This window comes from Triturus cristatus, chromosome 1_1, assembly GCF_964204655.1.
Source record: "Triturus cristatus chromosome 1_1, aTriCri1.1, whole genome shotgun sequence".
Taxonomy (NCBI): Eukaryota; Metazoa; Chordata; class Amphibia; order Caudata; family Salamandridae; genus Triturus; species Triturus cristatus.
This window is the reverse complement of record NC_140579.1, coordinates 90,193,337-90,217,016: the sequence shown is the minus strand read 5'-3', so window position 1 is coordinate 90,217,016 and position 23,680 is coordinate 90,193,337. Positions and strand designations below refer to the sequence as shown.

At 52.2% G+C, this 23,680-nt stretch overlaps 1 protein-coding gene across 3 annotated transcripts in view; it reads left to right on the top strand.

Moving 5' to 3' along the window:
- Positions 1–23,680, top strand: part of LOC146869569 (vacuolar-sorting protein SNF8) — a 240,353-nt gene that overhangs the window by 116,162 nt on the left and 100,511 nt on the right. For all 3 annotated transcript variants that reach the window (XM_085606283.1, XM_085606313.1, XM_085606301.1), the window contains 2 exons: positions 14,975–15,047; positions 15,178–15,319. In XM_085606283.1, the coding sequence (XP_085462409.1) occupies positions 14,975–15,047; positions 15,178–15,319 (215 nt within the window). The remainder of the gene's footprint in view (positions 1–14,974; positions 15,048–15,177; positions 15,320–23,680) is intronic.

Genomic DNA, 23,680 nt, shown 5'->3' with positions numbered 1-23,680 from the left:
TCACCCTGGGCGTAGGCCACTACGGCTCCACACTGGACCGGGCCGCAGATGTTGCCACGGGAGTCAAGCACTTCCCCAGGAGAGATAACGGGCAGACAGGGGCCCCCCCGCCATGCCACGATCTCAGTTGAGGCGTCTGTACCAGGGCCCTGTGCCTCACGCACCTCCCTGCTCCGCGGTATGGGTTGTCGACAAGAAGACCCGAAGCACCGTGATAATGTGTCGTTCCACGGGGATATGATCGTCTTCCCTTAAGTTCTAAAGAGGTCATAATTCGGGCGATCCGGTTAGTCAAGGGCTGCTCACCACCCAGCAGCACGTGAGTGTTGCTTGAAGATGCTTCTCTATGGGATAGTTCTGGCAGTTTGGGTCTCGCACCGCGCTTGGGTTTGTGATAGGTCTGGGGTTTTGGTTTACTGCGTCATTCTATCTCACTGTGCCTTGCGATGCCGAGCGGAGCGGGCGCCACCGCCCCCGCCGTGTAATCGCGCGGCTTCTGCGCTCCAGACCTCGCCTCAGCCGATGATCCTCGCTCGAGTGTCTCCGGGGGCAGGGCGGCGCAGCAGACCCAGGACCAGTGGCTCAGCCAGCCTGATTACGTGAGCACGCACGCAGCCTCAGCTCTCGCGCGAGGTCGGCGCGCGCACCCACAGCAGGCCGCACTCCAAAGGGGCTTCGCACAATAACTCACGAACCACTACTTACTTGTTTAGCAAAAAAGGCCACTTTATTTAGACAGGCGCCAATTATAAATTTCTGCAATGAAATAAACTTCCCCAAGTTTGTCTTCACTTTTTCCCCAAAGCCTACCCTCAATGTAAAACCCCCACCTAACCAGAACACTGCCCCCTGTGTGTATGTTCTCATAAATCTCATTTCCTGATCACGTGACTGCTCCCCCCCCTCCCCCGTTGGAGGATGGGCAATCCCGCTCAAGGCAGCCACCCCCCCAGCAAAAAACCCCGCCTACCCAGTACGCTGACTGGCCTGAAAATAAATAAAACCTGTCTTAGCGTGGCAAGGAGAAAAACTAAATGAAGGCTTAATGCCCACCTAAAGCGGAATAAAACATAATGGCTCCTCAGAAAAAGGAGAGGTGTGGGTACAGAATAGATAGTAAACAAGCATTTGCAATGCAATAGGTCTCGCATTTATAAGAGTTTGAGCTATTGGCATTGTAAAATTACAATGCCTTTTATTTATGTTTTGGTTTTAAAACAAATAAAAAGCATTGTCATTTACAATGTCAGTAGCATAAACTCGCATAAAAGTAGTGTGTGGAGTGCAGCAGTGTGCGGCGTGCAGCAGTGTGCGGCGTGCAGCAGTGTGCGGCGTGCAGCAGTGTGCGGCATGCAACAGTGTGTGGCGTGCAGCAGTGTTTCGTGTAGTAGTGTGAGGCATGCAGCACTGTGTGGCGTGCAGCAGTGTGCGGCGTGCAGCAGTGTGCTGCGTGCAGCAGTGTTGTGCAGCATGCAGCAGTGAGTAGCAGTGTGTGGCGTGCAGCAGTGTGTGGTGTGCAGCAGTGTGTGGCGTGCAGCAGTGTGTGGCGTGCAGCAGTTTTCGGCGTGCAGCAGTGTGTGGCGTGCAGCAGTGTGTGGCATGCAGCGGCATGCAGCAGTGTGTGGCGTGTAGCAGTGTACGGTGTGCAGCAGTGTGAGGCGTGCAGTAGTGTGGGGCGTGCAGCAGTGTGTGGCGTGCAGCAGTGTGTGGCATGCAGCAGTGTGGGGCGTGCAGCAGTGTGTGGCGTGCAGCAGTGTGTGGCATGCAGCGGCATGCAGCATTGTGTGGCGTGCAGCAGTGTGTGGCGTGTAGCAGTGTACGGTGTGCAGCAGTGTGAGGCGTGCAGTAGTGTACGGCGTGCAGCAGTGTGAGGCATGCAGCAGTGTGAGGTGTGCAGCAGTGTGAGGCGTGCAGCAGTGTGAGGCGTGCAGCAGTGTGAGGCGTGCAGCAGTGTGTGGCGTGCAGCAGTGTGTGGCGTGCAGCAGTTTTCGGCGTGCAGCAGTGTGCGGCGTGCAGCAGTGTGTGGCGTGCAGCAGTGTGTGGCATGCAGCGGCATGCAGCAGTGTGTGGCGTGTAGCAGTGTACGGTGTGCAGCAGTGTGAGGCGTGCAGTAGTGTGGGGCATGCAGCAGTGTGGGGCGTGCAGCAGTGTGGGGCGTGCAGCAGTGTGGGGCGTGCAGCAGTGTGGGGCGTGCAGCAGTGTGGGGCATGCAGCAGTGTGGGGCGTGCAGCAGTGTGGGGCGTGCAGCAGTGTGTGGCGTGCAGCAGTGTGTGGCATGCAGCGGCATGCAGCATTGTGTGGCGTGCAGCAGTGTGTGGCGTGTAGCAGTGTACGGTGTGCAGCAGTGTGAGGCGTGCAGTAGTGTACGGCGTGCAGCAGTGTGAGGCGTGCAGCAGTGTGAGGCGTGCAGCAGTGTGTGGCGTGCAGCAGTGTGTGGCGTGCAGCAGTGTGTGGTGTGCAGCAGTGTGTGGCATGGTCCTAATCTAACCGAAGGGAATGTGCTGACGTGCCTTCCTTGTGTATAGCGCGGTGACTAACGGGGATGTGCCCCCTCGCCGATGCAAGTACTGGCCCCATTCGTGCTGAGATCTTCCCTGCAGGGTGTCAAAGTGCATGTCTTTGTTAATTGCACGAGGACTTGCGAAAATGCTGTCCACAAGTAAATCTTTAGGAAATACAACCGAGCTCGCGCACAAGCCTCCTTCTGACTGATTACTTGCCATTAACAATAACTTGCGCAAACGTTTGTCTAATACCAAACTGCTCCCGACTCTGGCTTGGCGCACTTGTGTTTTTATATACTTATGACGGCGTTCATGTAGGTTTGTGCCTTCGGTTCAGTGTATGAGTTGGTGGTCATCCGTGCGTGAGTGCACAATCTAAACCAGACTATCTTCTCGCCAGGAGAGCAGCTGGCTTTGTTCAATGCCAAATGAGAAGTTTTTTATTTCAAACTTTATTTTCATTTTACATAACAATCGAACAGCAGATGATGACATTTCAATTTCTGACGAGATACAAAAAGCATTAGAGTAGACGTTACTGACTCACAATGAGCACGGTCATATACAGGATGATTCTGAGAGTGCATTAGAATTCATGCAATTATTCAGTGCTAGTTTGACTGAGGTAAGCGGTTTTGCTGGAGTTCTGCCTTCAGTTGTAGGGCTAATTGACGCTGCTTTTTACCCCAGCCAGGAATTTGTTTGATGCGACGAAGAGGGAGTGGGAGGGGGGAGTGGGGGCGGGCACGCAGGCTGCCAAATGGTGCGCTGAAAGTGACGCGATCGCGATCACATCACGGCGAAAGTGAAAGAAAACGTGTGCTTTCAGGCCTCCAAATGGTGCGCGCGCCCGGCACACATGCACTGTATTTGGAGGCCTGAAAGCACTCGTTTGCACTTCCAAAACTCGCTTACTATAAGTCTCGCCAGAGCAGCGCTAAAGCGCTGTCTCAGGCGAGACCTAAAAAGGGGGTGGCTGGGTGGGACAAAATTCAAATGCAACCCTTCCTCCCCGCTCCCCGGGCACACTGATTTCCCGCCCTTCTTCCCCCTATATATTACCTTCCCTCGCGCGCCTCCCTGATTGCCCCCTTTGCCTACACCTGGGTGGCCGCTCCATTGTGCGAAGCCACCCAGAGGGAGACCTGGCTCGCGCCCTGCACCCCCTGGGTCCCCCCTCGCACAATAACTCACGAACCACTACTTACTTGTTTAGCAAAAAAGGCCACTTTATTAAGACAGGCGCCAATTATAAATTTCTGCAATGAAATAAACTTCCCCAAGTTTGTCTTCACTTTTTCCCCAAAGCCTACCCTCAATGTAAAACCCCCACCTAACCAGAACACTGCCCCCTGTGTGTATGTTCTCATAAATCTCATTTCCTGATCACGTGACTGCTCCCCCCCCCCTCCCCCGTTGGAGGATGGGCAATCCCGCTCAAGGCTGCCCACCCCCCCAGCAAAAAACCCCGCCTACCCAGTACGCTGACTGGCCTGAAAATAAATAAAACCTGTCTTAGCGTGGCAAGGAGAAAAACTAAATGAAGGCTTAATGCCCACCTAAAGCGGAATAAAACATAATGGCTCCTCAGAAAAAGGAGAGGTGTGGGTACAGAATAGATAGTAAAAAAGGGGGTGGGTGGGTGGGACAAAATTCAAATGCAACCCTTCCTCCCCGCTCCCCGGGCACACTGATTTCCCGCCCTTCTTCCCCCTATATATTACCTTCCCTCGCGCGCCTCCCTGATTGCCCCCTTTGCCTACACCTGGGTGGCCGCTCCATTGTGCGAAGCCACCCAGGGGGAGACCTGGCTCGCGCCCTGCACCCCCTGGGTCCCCCCTCGCACAATAACTCACGAACCACTACTTACTTGTTTAGCAAAAAAGGCCACTTTATTAAGACAGGCGCCAATTATAAATTTCTGCAATGAAATAAACTTCCACAAGTTTGTCTTCACTTTTTCCCCAAAGCCTACCCTCAATGTAAAACCCCCACCTAACCAGAACACTGCCCCCTGTGTGTATGTTCTCATAAATCTCATTTCCTGATCACGTGACTGCACCCCCCCCCCCCTCCCCCGTTGGAGGATGGGCAATCCCGCCCAAGGCTGCCCACCCCCCCAGCAAAAAACCCCGCCAACCAGGAAAACCAACAGAGTTTTCCTGCCCCACCAGAGAGAAAAATGGTTTGTTTGCAAAGAAAAAAACCCCATCTCAAGAGCACCATATATGTTCATTCCAGACTTGCGCAATCAAATCCCTTAGCTCCAAAAGGTAGAACGCCTGCCCCATTGTAGATAAATGTACCCCATCTTCCCGAAACAGATACCCTTCCGTGCTTTTCATGTTGGCGTGAGCGAGTACCCGCACCCCACGTTCTTCACAGAAAAGTCTCATAGTTCGGTTGACCTTCCTTCTCGCCTTCTCCATAGCTGCATGATGACGTGCTCCTCTCCAGTGCAACCTCGTAATGAACTCTGTCCAAATCAACTGAGTGCCCTCCCAAGTAGACTGGAGGGCCTCCAAATCATGTTTCATTAATTTTATTAGCGTCAGCCCAGATAAGCTGACCAGGTCATTTTCCCCCAAATGAATAATGAGCAAATTCGGTGGTCCCCCTCCATAACACATTGTGGCCAACACAGGAAACAACCCCTCCCAACGCATTCCCCCTACTCCTTTCCATACCACCTTGTGGCTAGCACTTTGCAGTCCAAGGGAACGCCCGCAAATCTGTTGCTCAGCATAAACTGCAGCCCATTTTACGAAGGAGTGTCCTACTATCCATGTTGACTTTTTCAAACTTACAGGCCCCGGCGCCTTACCTAGATAGAAAAACAATGATTAACCAAAGAAAACAAGGATCTAAACAGAGAATTTTCTAACATATTTTTCACAACATTTAGACTTCCATCTCCCAATACGGCGTATGTCTGCCCATGACCACCCCAACCTGGCCGCCTCTGTGGCTGCCCCAATGCGAAAAGAGTGCGTTCCAAAACCGAAAGGGTTTTCCCCCAGGCTAAGGAGTACCTTTCTCATCACCGCCAGCAACTGGGCCACGGAAATCGGTTGTCCCGAGGCATGGCAAAATATGTGCCCAGTAGCAAAACTACTAGAGGCCTTGAAAATCTCCCATTCCCCCACAGGACAAAAGAAACCCTCCTCACTTCTGCTTAAGAAAACCCATTTTCCCCTGCCCAGCTGATCAGTCTTGGAAAAACGCAACCAAAGGCGCAATCTGTGCTCCTCCAGAAAAACCTCTTCACTGTGAAAACCTGGCCTATGACGCAGCCCAAGAAGTTCCGAAGCTCTGAAAGCCCCAAAAAACAACCATAGAAAACAAAGCCTAAACAGCCTACACTCAGACTCATTGTAACATAAAAGTGGTAGTTGCAACAACATTTTCCGCAGCAGATCATAAGTCACTGCCCTGCGTAACTGTTTCGTCCCCGCCTGCACCCTACTTAAACCTCTGAGGACCCTCTTCACCAAAACTCCCTTTACCAGATCCCTCCCCCACCACAACTGCCCGTAAAAAGAAATCCCCGCCAACTTGCCAGAAATGGTGGTATGGGCCAGACCCTTGTCTATCATGTGCAAAACAAAACCGAGAACCAACTGAGCATCGTCCATCCTCCACCTATTCTTAGCACACAGTTTACCATAGCGCAAGAACTCGCTCCATGCTTGCTGATAGCTCCGTCTTGTAGAAGCCGCTATTGAGTTCTCTACGAAGGCAACCAGTCTCAGTCCCCCCACTCCCAGACACACTGCGGGATTGGAGTCTTGCTGTGTTCCGCCCCAGGGGCCATTCTACGAAATCTCGCCCACTGTAAACGAGACAGAGAGTCTGCTATACCGTTATGCACTCCCGGGATATGCCGCGCCTTAAAAACAACATTGAGCTGTAAACATTTTAGCATAAAAGCACGCAGCAAGCGCAACACTCTCAAGTCCCTGGCTTTCTGTTTATTAACCAACTCAACCACCGTCAGATTGTCAACGTGAAACAGTACTGAACGATTCTGAAACTCATCACCCCAAACATACAATGCAACCAAAAGGGGAAAAAACTCTAGAAAAGCGATACTACGACCTTGCAACATCCAATGACGTGGCCAACTTTCCGCGCACCAACGCCCTTCCCAAAAGACACCAAAGCCTTTCGCACCAGACGCATCAGAGTAGATCTGCACTTGCCAAATCATGTCTTCATCCGCAAAAAACAAAGACACACCATGGGGCACGCGGCAGGGCTGCCCGTTATCACCGCTCCTTTTTGCGCTTGCCTTGGAGCCCCTGGCGGAGTGGCTGCGGTGGCATCCTTCTATCCGTGGTCTCCGCTGGACCCCTGAGTATGAGGACCGCGTATCTCTATACGCTGATGACATACTTCTGTACCTGGCTTCCCCACGTAAATCACTGATAGTACTGGTTGATGTATTGCACTCATTTGGCCTCTACTCCGGCCTTGTCATCAACTGGGCTAAATCGTGTGTGTATGTTCTCTCTGGGGAGGATCCTATCCTTCCGCGGGGTTGTCCTATCCAGATCGCCCCGCGGGGATTTAGGTACCTGGGTGTCTTCATTACTCTGGACGCGGAGGCCCGATATAGTCAGAATTTGCTTCCCCCCCTCCATCGCCTGAAGGAGGACGTCGCACGTTGGAGGCGCTTGCCGCTCTCGCCGCTCGGCCGGGCGGCATTGTTTAAGATGATGTCGCTGCCACGTTTCCTGTACGCTTTACAGAACACAATGGACGTCGTCCCGGCGCGCTACTTTCGCGAGGTGGAGAGTCTGCAGCGCCGACTGTTTTGGGAGGGTAGACCGCGTATCGCCCTGGCGAAGCTGACGCTCCCTTGGTACGATGGGGGGGTTGCCCTCCCGGATATCAAGCGATATTATTGGGCCTCCCAGCTGGCTGCGATCAATCACGGCCTGTACGGGCCCGCTCTAAACCCTGCCTTTGAAATGGATAAGATGTTACTGCCCGGTGGTGATTATAATCGGGCGCTTTACTCTAGCTCGCTCGATGCGCGTCTGACGGGCCCCACGCGGGTCATGGTACGAGTGTGGCACGCGGCTAATGCGGCGATGGGGTGGAGGGACCGCTTGACCCGGGCGACGCCACTATACGCATCTGAGCGGCTGGGCTCCCTGTGGACCTCGAAGGGCTTTGAGAAGTGGGACATGATAGGCATTAGCAGGGTGGGCGATCTCTGGACGAGGGGGGGATTCAAGACGTTCGATGTGCTGGAGACAGAATTCCAGCTGCAGGACAGGGAGTATTTTCGATATCTGCAGATTCGTCATGCGTTGTGCTCCGTCTTTCCGGACGTCGCCTCCATCCTGGAGTACTCCCCTCTGGAAGATAGAGTGCTGGATGGGCATGTACCGGCCGGCACGATTTCGTTAATTTATAAAAAACTTATTAATGACCGTTCGGGACTGCTGACTAGCCTTCGGGAGGCATGGGTTGCCGATGGATTGGAGCTGGATGACGAGGACTGGGTGTCTGCGGTGGCCTCCCCGAAAGAGGTGGCCATACCGGCCCGCCTTCGCTTCGTCCAGCTGAAGATACTCCATAGGGTCTATGTTACGGGGCCGAGGCTGATGTGTATGGGCTATGCTGTGGACAGGTTGTGTAAGCGTGGGTGTGGTTCTTTGGGGACCTTTCTCCATATTTTGTGGGAATGCCCGGATGTGGCGCGATTCTGGCGTGGTGTGCATGAGGTTTTGCAGGTAGTCACGCGTGTGCCGCTGCTGCCCGAGGCGAGGAGATGTCTTCTGAATGTGTGGTAGCCAACCGACTATTCGGTGCCGCAGACGTGGTGGGTGACTCTGGGATATATGGTGGCCAAACGTGACATTGCTCAACTGTGGGGCTCCCACAGGTCGCCGACCGTCTCGGCGTGGAAGGATAACATGGATTGGTGCATGTTTCGGGAAAAGGTGGTGTATGTTGCGAGAGGTAAGCCTGGGACATGGGTGAAAGTATGGGGCCCCTGGAACGCCTACCGTGGGGGAATCTGTACCCCGCCGTTATTGCCCGATCCGTCACCGGCCCCGTCCCCTTAGCCAGTTTGTCTTCCCGGTTCTGGGCAATGAGTCTACTTAGTCCCCGTCCTGACCTTTTCCCCCCCTCGATACTCCTATGGATTGGTGGGGTCCCCCTCTTAGGGGAGCACATGCTGCTGTTTCCGATTGTGGGTTGCCTTGTGGATTCGTTTTTTGTTGTTATTTATATAAAAAAGAAACCGTTATGTGGGGTCCGGATGGTGTGGCTGCCAACGCTTCTTCCAACTCCTGTGAATTTCCCTCTGCCGCAGCATGCGTGCTATTGTCTGTATCACATGCTCCTTCTGTTTGCTAGCGGCCGGCCTGAAGGTTGTAGGCCCATCTTTGTATATTTTTTGGATTCTGTAATAAACGGTTTAAAAAAAAAAAAAAAACAAAGACACACCATTAAAGTCTGCCAAGAAGGTCAGCCATATCGCCAAATCAGCCCTAGCAGCTGCTGAGATACGCACCCTGTGATGAGGAAGAAAAGCCCCAGACATGGACATTCCCAACCTCCTGCAAAACGTTCTCCCAGCCCGAACCACCCTGCACGCAAAATTGAGATAGCCCAAAAGTTTCTGCACCTTCCTGAGCTCCAACTTGCGCTCTTCAATCACGGATGTCAAAAATTCAGAGATCTCCTGAACTTTTACCGCTGGCAACCTTGCGACCATGGCCACTGTGTCTATTTCAATACCCAAGAACACCATTGTTGTACTCGGCCCCTCTGTCTTATCCGGGGCCAATGGCACTCCCAGCTCTTGTGCCATCATCTGAAAAGAATGCAGAGCACCCTGACACTGACCTGTGTCCTGAACGCCAATGAAAAGAAAATCGTCCAAATAATGACAAATGAGGGCATGACCAGTAACATGCGTGAAACGCCATTGCAAGAACGTGCTGAACGTTTCAAACAGGGCACAAGAGATAGAACAGCCCATAGGGAGCATTTTATCTACATAAAAAGCCCCTTGTACCTGCATACCCAAGAGTCCAAAATCGGAAGGATGAATGGGTAGCAACCTAAAAGCAGACTGGATATCGCTCTTGGCCAATTGCGCCGCTCTCCCTGCCGATCTAATCAAGCGCAGAGCATCATCCACTGACGTGTATGCCACGCATGAATCTATGGGAGATATGAAATCATTAATGGAAGAACCCTCAGGCCATGACAGGTGGTGTATCAAACGGTACTCCCCTGCTTTCTTTTTGGGTACCACCCCCAGCGGAGAAACAATCAAATTTGGCATAGGACAGCGAACAAAAGGACCAGCGACTCTACCTGCCTCTACTTCCTCCCGCAACTTCTGCTGAACCACCTGTGGAAACTCTTTAGAAGACTTCAAGTTATCAGACCACCTACTCTGTCTCGGACCTTGGTAACCTATTTTGAAACCGTCCCTGAAGCCCCAAAAGAGTCTGCTGGCAGCCTCAGCATCTGGATACTCCTCCAGCCATCTCGCCAATACCTCAAAATTAACTGGGGTAGGACCCTTTTCCTGCAAACTGGAAAACATTGCCTCTTCCCCGCTGCCCCCTGCCCTGATCACCAAACCTCTGGCCAGCGAAGCATTGTGTGAGGGGATGTTTGCCGCCACATTGGGAACACTCATGTTTATATTGGCAAAACTGCCTATTGCAGAAACCCCTGTTGAAATTCCAACAGGCCCCAAAATTGATTGACTGACCTCTGCCTCCAAACCCCGCCCCAGGCTGGGCGGGACGAGATTGAAAGGGACGATAAGCTATTGGCAACCCACTAGCCGTGTGCGTAGTAGCAGGCGGCTGAGAAGACGCCATCCATTGTAGCCACAACTCAGAATCCACATCGCCCCAGGGTCTGTCAGGAGACACGCTCAGCCGAGCTCTAAACTCTTCGTCATATGACAGCCATGCAAAACCCCCAAAATAACTCTGAGCCTTTCGAATAATATCCATGTATTTGAAGATCGCTACCGCCCTATCAGGATATTTTTCACAATATACACTTGCGTATATCAAAAATGCGGAAGACCAATTCTCAATAGTCTTAGGGACTCTGGGACGCCTAGCCAGCTCCCATTCTTCCTCTTTAGATCCCTCTTTTGCCTGAATGTCACGGTGCAACAATTTGAAAACATCCACAAACTCATGACGCCAAATCCTGCTTTTTGTCTTTTCTGATAAATGCGAGCCCAACGGCATCGCAATCCCCATGTAAGGCAATTTGTGTATATTTTTATCCTCTTCCACTGCATCCGTGGGCCCCTTACCCGGATCCGAAAAGGACTGTGACGCAGGGACGAGGGCAGCCCCATCCCTCCCCCCGCCCAGTGATGCACCATGTTGTCCCATCTCTGACGATACCTTGTCCCCCACTGTATCACTCCCAATGCCAATAGACCTGGTTGCTTTGGGCGTGTGACCCCCTTGCTGCCACACCGACCACCACCCCGTCGTACCTTTAGGCAAAGGAGCTGTTCTTGGGTTGATGAATGGCCGGTCTCCTTGTGGGTGACTGACAGTTGCAGGATCCTGTGCCTTTGCATTGTCCGCACTTGACGTCTGCAAAAAACTAAGCACATTTTGTTGCCCCAAAAAACCCCTCTTACCCTTCACAGATTTCCCCACTTTTTCCCCCGTGTCACCATCCCCGTCTCTCAATTCGCCTTCCTCCAATTCATCACTGTCCAAATCCAGACGCCCCAAATCACCAAAACCACCAGAAGGTGCCCCACAGTCCCCCATCTTATCCAAAAGACCCCCTCTTCCAGAACCCAAATGCCACTGTTCAGCCCTTATATCGGAGGGGTGACCCAGCTGGGAAAGGAAATCCGCTCCAGATTGCCCTCCCTCAGTAGGCCCCCCAGACAGAGCCGCAGCGTGCTCCATCCGTCTTGAGCGCTGGCCGGCCGCAAACCGCGTGGCTAAAACCGGCATATCTTCCTGAAAGCCGCTCCAACCATGTTGTTCCTTCTCTCCCGCTGCAAACCCTCTGTGCTCAAAACTTCCACTCCTACTAGTGCCCGGAGCACCCTCCCTACCCACCCATACCCACTGTCCCTCCCGGGAATCCTGTGCCCCCTTTGGGGAAAGCCCTGCCAAATGGTGCACGTGTGGCTCTTGCCCTGGCACTGAGTCTGCGCCCTGCTCCGCTGCCTGTCCGCTGAAATCTGCATGCGAATCAAGGGGGCATGCGCCAACTACTTGAGGGGATCTGTCAGGCAACTGCTTGTAACCCACCCCTCCCTGTGCACTCCTCTGCCCCATTGTGCCTCCACCTGCTTGGCCTGCCCCTGACCCAACTGTGCCCTGGGCCCCCACCACACCCTTAATTGGCACTACCACTGGCTTTCCCCCATAGGGGTTCTCTATGCTCTCTTCATGAGAAAATATACCGGGCAATGACGGTGCTGGGCTCAAAATGAAATTTTGCCCGTTAACCTGCACCAATTGAGGGTTGCTCTGCCATAAAAAAACCAGCAGGACCTGAAACCGGGGGGGGGGGGTAGCTTGCTTAGGAACCGGCCCGGGGCAATCCAGCCCATCAAAACTCCGGGCCCGCCCTCCTCTCCTAACATTTGCAGTCTGTGAGCCGGCCCTGCCTCCAGCGCTCCTCCCACGAGGCCCGGCTGGCGCTAGGGACCGCCCCCTCCTTCCTCCCACCTTCGCGCGCCTCCCGGCCAGCACAATACGGGCGGGCGCACGTACCTGCACCTCGGCTGCCGCCTCCTCTGAAGGGCCGGCCTGCGCCTCTTCTCCCGCGAACCGGGCCGGTTCGAGCCCCACCTCCGGCTCAAGCGCGACCTCCTCAGCTGTTGCAGGCCCCGGGGACAAACAGGCCGCCACCGCCTTCGCGACACCACTCCTGACTTTCCGAGGTGCGCGTTCCTGGCAACACCAGGCTTCAGGAGGTCGCTTCTGCCGGCCTCGCAGAGCGCCCGGACCGCCTCCCGCACTGCCTCCTGGGAAGACATAACTCCTACGCAGACCTACGGTAGGCAAAAGCGGACAAAATTCAAATGCAACCCTTCCTCCCCGCTCCCCGGGCACACTGATTTCCCACCCTTCTTCCCCCTATATATTACCTTCCCTCGCGAGCCTCCATGATTGCCCCCTTTGCCTACACCTGGGTGGCCGCTCCATTGTGCGAAGCCACCCAGGGGGAGACCTGGCTCGCGCCCTGCACCCCCTGGGTCCCCCCTTATCTAGGCCCCGGGGCGATCGACAGAGTTCGCTGTCACAGGAGAATGTACCGGGCGTCTTCCGATAGCTAAATTTCCTTTCAGGGTAGCGGATGGATGTGCCGGATATGCGGGGGAGAGATGGGAGTCACGGAGCTTCGCTAAGCGGCAGCCATCTCTCTTCGCCGTGCAGCCACGCTCCCCTGCTTGGACTTCTTGTATTTCTTTTGGAATTTAGACCTACCCAAAGATGTGGAGTGTGACTACAACATGTAACAGATGGACCTTGGGAACAGTAATTATTACGTGTCCTTGAGCGACTTCCTTCGATGCTCATGATATACAGCTAGCCTTGCAGTCCTGGATTGCCTTAGGGTGCATTGAGGTGCACTATGCAGTTAGAAGTATCCATTAGAATTACCTGTGCTGGTTAACCAATATTTAAATGACAAGATTTTCAGCTTAGAATGTATAGCTCAGGGTTGGCATAGTTTATTTTCTGTGTCTTACTCTCCTATTCAATATGAGTTTCCTGCTTAACGTTGCTACCAATAGAGTGTCATGTGTTTAGAGAGAGTAAATAAATCAAAGAACGTGCAAGCAAAGAATAGAGAGAAGCGCCTATGGTTTGGGAAGCCATGGTTTACTCGAGGCTGAAGCGAAGCGAAAGCCAGGGGGACCAGTGCAGATATGTGCTAAAAACCTGTGTTCTTGCAAGGAGTGTTGGAAACCAGCGGTGGTTGGGCTATTTAGGCAAAAACCTGGCTATTGCCTCTTCAAGAGGCTCTTTCTTTAGGTTTAGAACCTGATGGGAAGGAATAAACCTGGTTGATTATATATGTTCCTGGAGGTGTTCCATGTAGTGGCACTTCTTTAATTAGAGTTGGGGAAGATGGTTGAGTGGTGGAAAGAACCTATTTCTCAACTGAATTTGAGCGATGTTTATGTCCAAAGCCATTTGTGCTATCTTTATGCTTCAAATGGTGTGTACTGCAGACTTCACAGTTGTGCGCGAGCCCCATCTGGAATGGTGGAGTGTCTGAAGTGTGGGAGGGAGGACATGTGAACACATCCAGTGGCACCTGATAGCTTCCTGAGCTTAGCTATTACGGCACATCCTATTTTTGACATGAATATTTTCCCAATTGTCTGATGTCTGGAGATTTTATATTAAATGGGAAATCTACTGAAGGAAACGTTAAGACTGTGAGCAGTGTGGCATTTTAGGTATTTCTCGCGATTAAATATTTGTTTGAGTTAGAAGGATTGGAAGGGGTTCCCTTCTAACAGTCTCTCGAGGAAGCTTTACTTTTTATTTATTTTCTGGAACAATCACAACGCAACGCTTGTTAACTACTTACTTTTGCCTGCCTAGGTGTTGCAGACCATCATTTCTCAAATAGAAGCATTGTTTAAGGTTACAATGCATTCTCAGTCTTAACTTGTCCACCAGTAGGGTTCATGTAAAGATAGACCAATGCATAGCCAACAGCAGTTTTTTTTAACACTACAAGTGTATCCATTTCTTAGTATCTACTATCCCCCCTATCCCCCCCCATGCTCAGTTTGTGAGCATCTCCTCTGGATACAGAGGCCTTCAGGTGTATGACTGTGCATATTTGTGAAGACAAAGGCATTCAGAAGCACCTCTAACAGTAATAAACCTCTCATGCCTAACTCCTCTCAAACCCCCATCCATCCGCAACTCTGTTGACTTTGTGACATGGACACGTTTTGTTCCCTGCGGTGTCAAAAAAGAACCTTATAGGGGGTGCTAAAACTGATATTCACATTCTGAATTTGAAAAATAAAACTTCACAAAGTTATCATTCTTTAAGGCTAATTTTGTTTCAAATTACAGACCTGCTCAAAAATTAAAGTGCAGCATGTAAACAAGTGCCACACCATCGCTTACACATCTGATACATTTGCTTATTTCTGTGCATACTGTTACTTTCCTATTACGCTGAACCTTGCTCTGGCAAGTCTTTTGCAAGATGTGCCTGAGATTATATTAACGGTACAGTACAAGCAGTGCAGCCTCCAATGCCAATATGTGGAGAGGTTTGGAGTTACATTTCCATATTCCGTAACCAACTAGCAACAAGGGTTGCTCTTATGAATTAAAATGGTTGTACAGAAAAAGTGACATTGTGATGATCATTTCACTTAAAAAAAACAAGTTTGATTACTCTTTCTTCACAAATTTTTCTTTTATTCTTACATTATTTCCTTACTCGCACAGGTCTCATAACTCTACAGGAGCTCCATCAGCAGGTGTTGAAAGGCCGAGGAAAGTTTGCTCAGGACGTTAGCCAGTGAGTATCATATTAGTTTATTGATGTCTGCTCTTGGCTTGATTTCCTGCATCTTCATTTGACGTATGCAGGACCTGCAACCCACACTTTGGTTATCCATTTTTTTCTCCACCCTTCTGTCCTTGTTCAGAGATGATCTCATCCGGGCAATTAAAAAGCTGAAAGTTCTAGGAAATGGATTTGGAATTATTCCAGTAGGCGGAACATACCTGATCCAGTCTGTGCCAGCAGAACTCAACATGGATCACACGGTCGTACTCCAGTTGGCAGAGGTGAGATACTCTGTGAACATAAGAGCGTGTCAGCCTGTAAGAGGTTTGCATCGCCAGAGTTTATTAACCCCAGTTAATTTTGCAAAAGCCCATATGTAGAGTTATGCATCCTCTTTATCACCCACGTACTGTTGAAGCTACAATATAAAAATCTCGATCAAACACTTGGGGAAACAACCCGTACATGTTCCTTATGAAAACCATTCTTATGTGGGTAATCCATCTGCTTTTTTGTTTTATGGATGAGTTTCTCTCTATCACCTCAACCACCGTTCCTGTGTGAGGACAGATGAATGGAACTCTTCTACTAGTTGCAGTTTCACAGTTAGACCAATTTAAAAATGTGTGGCGTAGGATAAGTAGTTTTTATTCTGCCCTCCTGCCACCTGGTATGTGAAGTGGTCTCTGCATGTCTATACATTCTACATATTTATGTGCTCAGATTTCTGTCTAGAACAGGTCATGTAGATCCATTGGGACAATTGATTTTAAAGGGCCCTGGAAATGTTTTTAGAGACCTGGACTGTGAAGGTGAGTGGGACTTAAATGCACCAACATGGACCAATCCTTTGAATCCACCCTGTCCATTATGAGGTTGCTGGCACCTGTAAAAACTCATGCATTATGTAGAGAACTAGGATTGTTGAAACATCAGAAGCCATAGAGCACTTAGAAACTCTAAACCCGTCATGGGTTATTTCACTGAAAATTGTAGAAACAATTGTAGACATCAGTGAGACGGATGCAGCCTTTAGCATGTGGAATAGGGTATGCCTATTAAGTCTGCCTGTCCCCATATTTATTCTTTTTCTCCATGAAAACAGTTCTTAGAGGGGTGCTTTGAAGCACTTGGAAAGCAGGGCTGGACATTTGCATGAAGTCATAAAGCTAGAGTACTACTATAATTAATTCGACTTTGCAACAAATAAATGTAAAACAAAGGCTTCTGACGTTGAATATTGACTGCAGTGAGGAGAATTTACTCCCAGTTTTAACCTGCATTCTAATTGATACATTTAGAAACAAGACCTGCATTTGATTTCAGCAAGCATGTGGAACAGATATATTGTTAGCGGCATAATTCAGTTATTTTTGGGTAGCTCACATTGCTTTGCTGTTTATACGTAGATATTACCAGGCCTCCCAGCTAGTTGTAGTTAATGGCTGGCTGTTTGCCGTCCAGTAGGAGTAATCCTTGAACACTGATCAACAAGCTTTGAGCCAGAGAGCGACCCTTGACCTTGCCAGGTAGGTCACCCCCCCCCCCCGCTGCAGCTCCACCTGCGCTCTCTGAGAGCCCTTTTGCTCCTTTTGCTCCTTCTGTGCCCCGCTGCCCATTTTGCATTTTGTCCCCTGTTCTCTTGTATGCCCTTATTCCCTCTGTGCCCCGCTGCCCATTTTGCCTTTTGTTCCCCGTTCTCTTGTGTGCCCTTGTTCCCTCTGTGCCCCGCTGCCCATGTTTGCCTTCTGTGCCCCCTGTTGTGCCTGCTCGCCCCCCTCGCTGCTCCCGCTCCCACCGCTGCATCCCCTGCGGCCCCACCCCCGCGCCCATTCGCTGCTCCCTGCCGCCCGCCTCCCAGCTGCTCCTCCCTTTCACCTCCCCTTAAAATGGCGGCCGCTGCGCGGTGAGAAGAGCGAACCTTCACCTTGCCAGGTAGGTTGCTCCCCCCGCTGCAGCTCCACCTGCGCTCTCTGAGTGCCCTTTTGCTCCTTTTGCGCCCCGCCGCCCATTTTGCCTTTTGTCCCCCGTTCTCGTGTGTGCCCTTGTTCCCTCTGTGCCCCGCTGCCCATTTTGCCTTTTGTCCCCCGTTCTCTTGTGTGTGTGAGAAAGTGGCTCTGTATATACTGTTCCTTAATAGGTACAGGGTGTACAGAGTCCACAGTCCCCAAGGGTTTGGCAGAGGCTAAAGTTAGATATAACCTTACTCTCTAAAGTGGTAGCTTGGTCGAGCAGTAAGGCAACATCAGAGGACAGTGTAAAGCATTTGTTGTACACACTCAGTCAGCTAATAGTCTCACACACTCAATAACTGAACTCTAGGCCAATGGTTTATATATAAAAAATATATGCTTGTTTTATTTTAGAACCAACAATAGGTATTAAAATATACTTTCTCAGAATGAGATGCTTTGTATAAATACTTTTGCAATATGCAATTGACTTGTCTGTTGATCGCGGTAGGGGGGGCACCTTGTTCTGAGGCTGCAGGCTTCTTCAGGAGGGTCGAGGGAGGTCCTTGGGTGCCGGACTCGAGGTCACAGTCGCCGTGGGGTCGTCCTCGTGGTCTTTGTTCACTCCGGCACTGGCCAAGCTTGGCTGGTGCAGAGTGTGCTGGGTTCGCGGTTCCGGGCTGCTGAAAACAGGTTTTGAGTAGAGCCCCTACTCATGGGAGTCCCAGGGGCTTAGAGCCAAAAGGTAGCCAGGTCCTCCGGGGTTTGTGAGGTTGCTGGCCACAAGAGATGCCGGGTTGGAGCAGGAGCAGGTTCGAGGGTCGACAGGCCGGTAGAGCTGGGGCCAAAGCAGTTGGTGTCTTCCTCTTTTCAGCAGCTGCAGGGCAGGTCTTCTTTCTTCTTGCTCTTCTTGTAATTTTGAATCTGGAATCTGGGGAAGGAAGGTTCAGGGTGCCCCTAAATACTAGATTTAGGGGCGTTACAGGTAGGTGAAGGGCAGGGACCAATGGGTCCCTGTCCTGGGGTGGGTACACCCCCTATCCTGCCTCTCTCCTGTGGGAGGGGGGCAGTAGCCTAATCCTGATTGGGTAGGGCTTCCCATCTTCAAGATGGCGAGAGCCCGGGGATGTGCTTCACCTCGCCTCCCCCACCTGAGGGGTGGGGTTGGCAGGCTGGCACATTCCTTGTCCTTATTTGGGGTTTCCGGCCAAGCTTCCCGCCAGAGTGGGGGGTTGCAGTGGCCTGGGGAAACTCACAGAGGCGGCATGCCTTTGAAGCTTCCCCCTGCCCATCCGGGGGGGAGGAGATTTAGCACCTCGCCCAGGATGTGCATTGTTGCAGGCCCAGGAGAGCAGGGGCTCTCCTACCCAGGGGTCCAGCAACATGTCTGGTGTGTGGCAGCCTAGGCAGCCTCAGCACAGACGTGGATTGTAGGTTAGGTTTTAGGGGGCATCTCGAAGATGCCCTCTAGGGTGCTTGGCACATTAAATCCCACACTGGCATCAGTGTGGGTTTAATGTGCTGAGAAGTTTGATACCAAACTTCTCAGTCTTCAGTGCTGCCTTTATGGTGCTGTGGAGTTCGTGTTTGACGAGCTCCCAGCACCATGTACTCTTAAAGGGCAGCACTGCACTTACAGAGCCCAGGAATGGACCTGGGTACTGTAGGGGCACAGGGCTCCTGCTCCCACACCATTGGCATAGGGCATCCAGCTAGAGGGGTGGCTGATGTATGCCATGGCAGTGTAGGTGATGGGCATGGCACATAGGGATGTGTGCCATGTCGACTCTTTGCTTTGTCTTGCACCCAGACACTCAGCCTGCAAAGGCAGTGTGTGTGTGTAAGGGTACAGGGCCTCTAAGGGTGGCACAATGAGTGCTGCAGCCCTTAGAGGCCTTCCCTGGTCACAAGGCCCTGGGTACCGAGGGTACCATTTACCAGGGGCTGACATGTGGCCAGGGATTGCCTATTTGGGTTATGTGTTTTTAGGGAAGGAACATAGGCCCTGGGCACCTGATTGGCAGGAGTCCATGGTACACTCAGTCAAAGTACATTCAGCAATTTAGCAAAAAGTGGGGGCATACCATGCAAGAAAGATGGCACTTTCTCACAGTGTGCCCTTGTTCCCTCTGTGCCCCGCTGCCCATTTTGCCTTTAGTTCCCCGTTCTCTGGTGTGCCCTTGTTCCCTCTGTGCCCCACTGCCCATTTTGCCTTCTGTGGCCCCTGTTGTGCCTGCTCGCCCCCCTCGCCGCTCCCGTTCCCGCCGCTGCATCCCCTGCAGCCCCACGCCCATTCGCTCTCCCCTGCCACCCGCCTCCCAGCTGCTCCTCCCTCCCACCTCCCCTTAAAATGGCGGCCACTGGCGCGCCTAAGACAAGCTCGTCTGCGCCCGTCCGCGCCTGGACCGCGCCCAGCACCAGAACCCCTGGCCCCCGCACCAGCCATGAAGACCGCCTCCAATACGACACCAGCACCTTCATCGCTCTCAACCCAGGACGGACCCTCACCTGCTGCAGGGCCACCCCGAAGCGCACCCACGGTCCATTCGCCTGCCAGAACTGCAGCTTCTCCAGCATCGAAGACGCAGAGACACCCGCCACGACAGAACACAACCAGCTCCGATGCATCCTGATCAACACTCGCTCCGTACGCAAACACGGCGTCGAGCTCTGGGACCTACTCGACACCGCATCACCAGACGTCGCCTTCCTGACCGAGACCTGGATGAACGAAGCCTCCTCTCCAGACATCGCCATAGTCATCCCCGATGGATACAAGATCTCCAGCAGAGACCATACCAACGGAGTCGGAGGAGGAATCGCCATCGTCCACAAGAAGACCATCAGGGTCTCAACAAACACCGACGACACTCTCAGCACCGCCGAACACATGCACTTCCAGATCCACATGGACCCCAAGACCACCCTAAGAGGCACCCTCGTCAACAGACCACCCGGACCCCGACCACAATTCTGGGACGCCATCGCCGACTTCATCAGCACGCACGCACTGACCTCCACCGACTACATCCTCCTCGGAGACCTGAACTTCCATCTGGAGAACAATGACAGCAACTCCTCCACCCTGATAGACAACCTCGCCAACCTCGGACTGGAACAGTTCGTCACGACGTCAATGCCATCTTCTCCTCAAGCCCCCACGTCTCCTTCAGCCACATCTCCGAACTCACCTTGACCGACCACCACTGCATCCACTTCACCTTCCGGAAACCCGTCGCACATCACCGCACCCTACAGATCCCCCGCTTCTGCTGGGGCAAAATCACGAAGTACAACTACAGACAAACCTCGCACTCAACCCACCGACCAACCCCTCCAACCCCGACGATGGTGTGCGCACCCTCAGACGATGGATGGACGACTGCGCCAACACCTTAGCCCCGCTGAAAAAACAAACCCTCAGAGACACCAGCAAAAGAGCCAACTAGCGTCAAAGCGCACATGCCGGAAGTTGGAGAACATATGGCACAGCGAGAAGTCGCCGGGCAGCCGCGCAGCCCACAAAGACGCCATCCGCAACCACCACCACCACCACCTCATCAGAACCGCCAAGAGGACCTCCTTCAAAGACCGCCTCGACAACAACGCACACAACAGCAAGGAGCTCTTCAACGTCGTGAAGGAACTCTCCAACCCCAGCTCCCCCAACGACCTCCTGCCGTCGCAAGCCCTGTGCGACTCCCTCGACACCTTCTTCCACCGCAAGATCGCCGACATCCACGGCAGCTTCAACCCCCGGACGACCCTAACAGGCCCCAACACGCCGGACCCACCACACCCCACCGACCACGACCCCCTAACAACCTGGGCCAACGTGAGCATCGAAGACACAATCAAGACCATGGGCACAATCCACTCCGGCTCGTCGTCTGACCCTGTTCCACACCACATCTTCAATAAAGTAGGCAGCGCCATCGCACCCTACCTGCGCAACATGATCAACCTCTCCTTCGAGACCGCGACCTTCCCTGAGAGCTGGAAATAATCCGAGATCAACGCCCTACTGAAGAAACCCAAGGCGGACCCGAGCGAACTCAAACTTCCGGCCCATCTCCCTGCTTCCGTTCCCAGCTAAGGTCATCGAGAAGATAGTCAACATCCAGCTCACCCGCTACCTCGAAGACGACAGCATCCTGGACCCCTCCCAGTCAGGATTTCGCAGCAACCACAGCACCGAGACCGCCCTCATCGCCGCCACAGACGACATCAGGATCCTACTGGACAACGGCGAGACGGTGGCCCTCATCCTTCTGGACCTCTCCGCCGCCTTCGACACCGTCTGCCACCGCACACTACGCACACGACTCCACGACGCAGGGATCTGAGACATGGCCCTGGACTGGACCTCCTCCTTCCTCTCCGGCAGAACCCAGAGAGTCTGCCTCCCCCGTTCCGAAGCCTCCGAGATCATCTGCAGCGTCCCGCAGGGATGCTCCCTCAGCCCAACGCTGTTCAACGGCTACATGGCGCCTCTCGCACGCATCGCCCGACATCACGACCTCAACATAATCTCCTACGCCGACGACATGCAACTGATCCTCTCCCTCACCAAGGACCCCCTCACCACCAAATCCAACCTCCACCAGGGAATGAAGGCCGTCGCCGACTGGATGGAGAATAGCCGCCTCAAGCTGAACACAGACAAGACGGAGATCCTCATCCTCGGGCCCAACCCCTCAGCATGGGACGACTCCTGGTGGCCCGCGTTGCTGGGGACACCCCCCGCACCCATCATCACGCACGCAACCTGGGAGTCATCCTCGACTCGAAACTCACCATGACCAAACAAGTCAACGCTGTCTCCTCCACCTGCTTCAACACCCTCCGTATGCTCCGCAAGATCTACAGATGGATCCCGACAGACACAAGGAAAACATTCACCCATTCCCTTGTCAGCAGCAGACTCGACTACGGAAATGCCCTCTACGCCGGAGCCCCGACCAAGCTCATCAACAGACTGCAAAGAATCCAGAATGCCTCTGCACGCCTGATCCTCGACTTGCCGCGACCACATCACCCCCCACCTGAGGAACCTGCACTGGCTCCCTGTCGACAAAAGAATCTCCTTCAAGCTCCTGATCCACGCACACAAGGCACTCCACAAGACCGGCCCAGCTTATCTCAACAGTCGACTCTCCTTCTACGTACCCAATAGGAAACTCCGCTCCGCAGATCTCTCCCTGGCTACCGTCCCATGCATCCGTAGAACCACAGCCGGAGGCAGATCCTTCTCCCACCGCGCCGCCAAGACCTGGAACACCCTCCCCCTCATCCTAAGACAAACCGAAGACCTTCTAACCTTCAGGAGACAACTCAAGACCTGGCTGTTCGACCAGTAGCAACAGCACCCTCAGCGCCTTGAAACCCTTGCGGGTATGTAGTGCGCTTTACAAATTATTTGATTGATTGATTAATTGATCTCAGTGCTTCATTTAAAGGATGTAAGTATTCTGACAACTATGCCAGGCGGCACCAGAGAAGTGGTGAATGTGGCATTTAAGCGAACAGATCGACAGAATGTCCTAATGTTAGAAATGTCATTGTGGGGCTCGGTTTTACACAGCAACCTGCAGCAACTATAATGATTTAAAAGATGGGATACTATAGGTATATCGCATTTGGTATATGTGGGAGATGGTCAGCTGGCATCAAAACATTCTCAGATTTGAAGGGGGAGTTTAACCATGCACATAGGTAGAGGTGTGGCACAGCGGCCACAGCGACTGACTCCGGAGTGCGGGGATCACAGTTTGATCGCCGGCTGCAGCTCAGCATCATGCGACTCCGGGCAGTAGCTCACTTAATCATCCAGATGGCCCCCAGCACCTTGAAACATTAGGGGTTGGTATGTACGCACTTTATAAGTCAGGATTATTATACATTTGCAATTCTTCAGGTACATACAGGCTTCAAAAACACTAGACAGGGAGCTGTTGTGTAGTGTGCAGAAGGAATGTCTCCTCCGTTGAGTATCCAAGAAGAGGAAGGTCACTCATGGGGTTCCAGAGAGCAGGGCTCATCATTGTCTCCTATTTTGTTTAATATTATGCACTTCCTTTAAATTTCTTGATTCGTTCCTTTTGGCTTAGTTTGTATGTGTCTTGATGTCTTATGCAGATGACACAGCTGTGTTTTAGCTTAATCATCCTGTGAAAGAAACTCAATCATTTTAACCCCTGTTTCTCTGCCGTTCAGTTATGCATGAGACATAATAAGCTCAAACTGAACCCAGAAGACTGATCTTTTGATTGTGTTCCTGTATCTTCTTGAATGGCTAACTTCTGGCCTGATAATCTTGGCTTTCTTTCCCCCCTGAACCCTTGTAGGTGCTTAATTGTCTGAGCTTTAATCTAGATAAATAACTATCACATGAAGAGCAGTTCAATTCAATGATATCCTATTGTATCAGCTTAAATTATTGAGGAAATGCTTGAAAGTAATGTCTCTTAAACACAGGCCTACAGCATCAATCCTCAAGGATTGACTATGTCAACACCTACTAGATCGGCTAACCTTCTAAGCTACTCAATCAACTACAATGTATCCAGAATACCGCTTGAAAGAAAATGCCTCTTTTTGTGTGGTCACCCCCAAGTTTTTGGACTGATTCTGCTGGTTTATTGACTCAGAGTACACTGAGGCCTGTTAACCAGACCTTAGAGCCTGCAC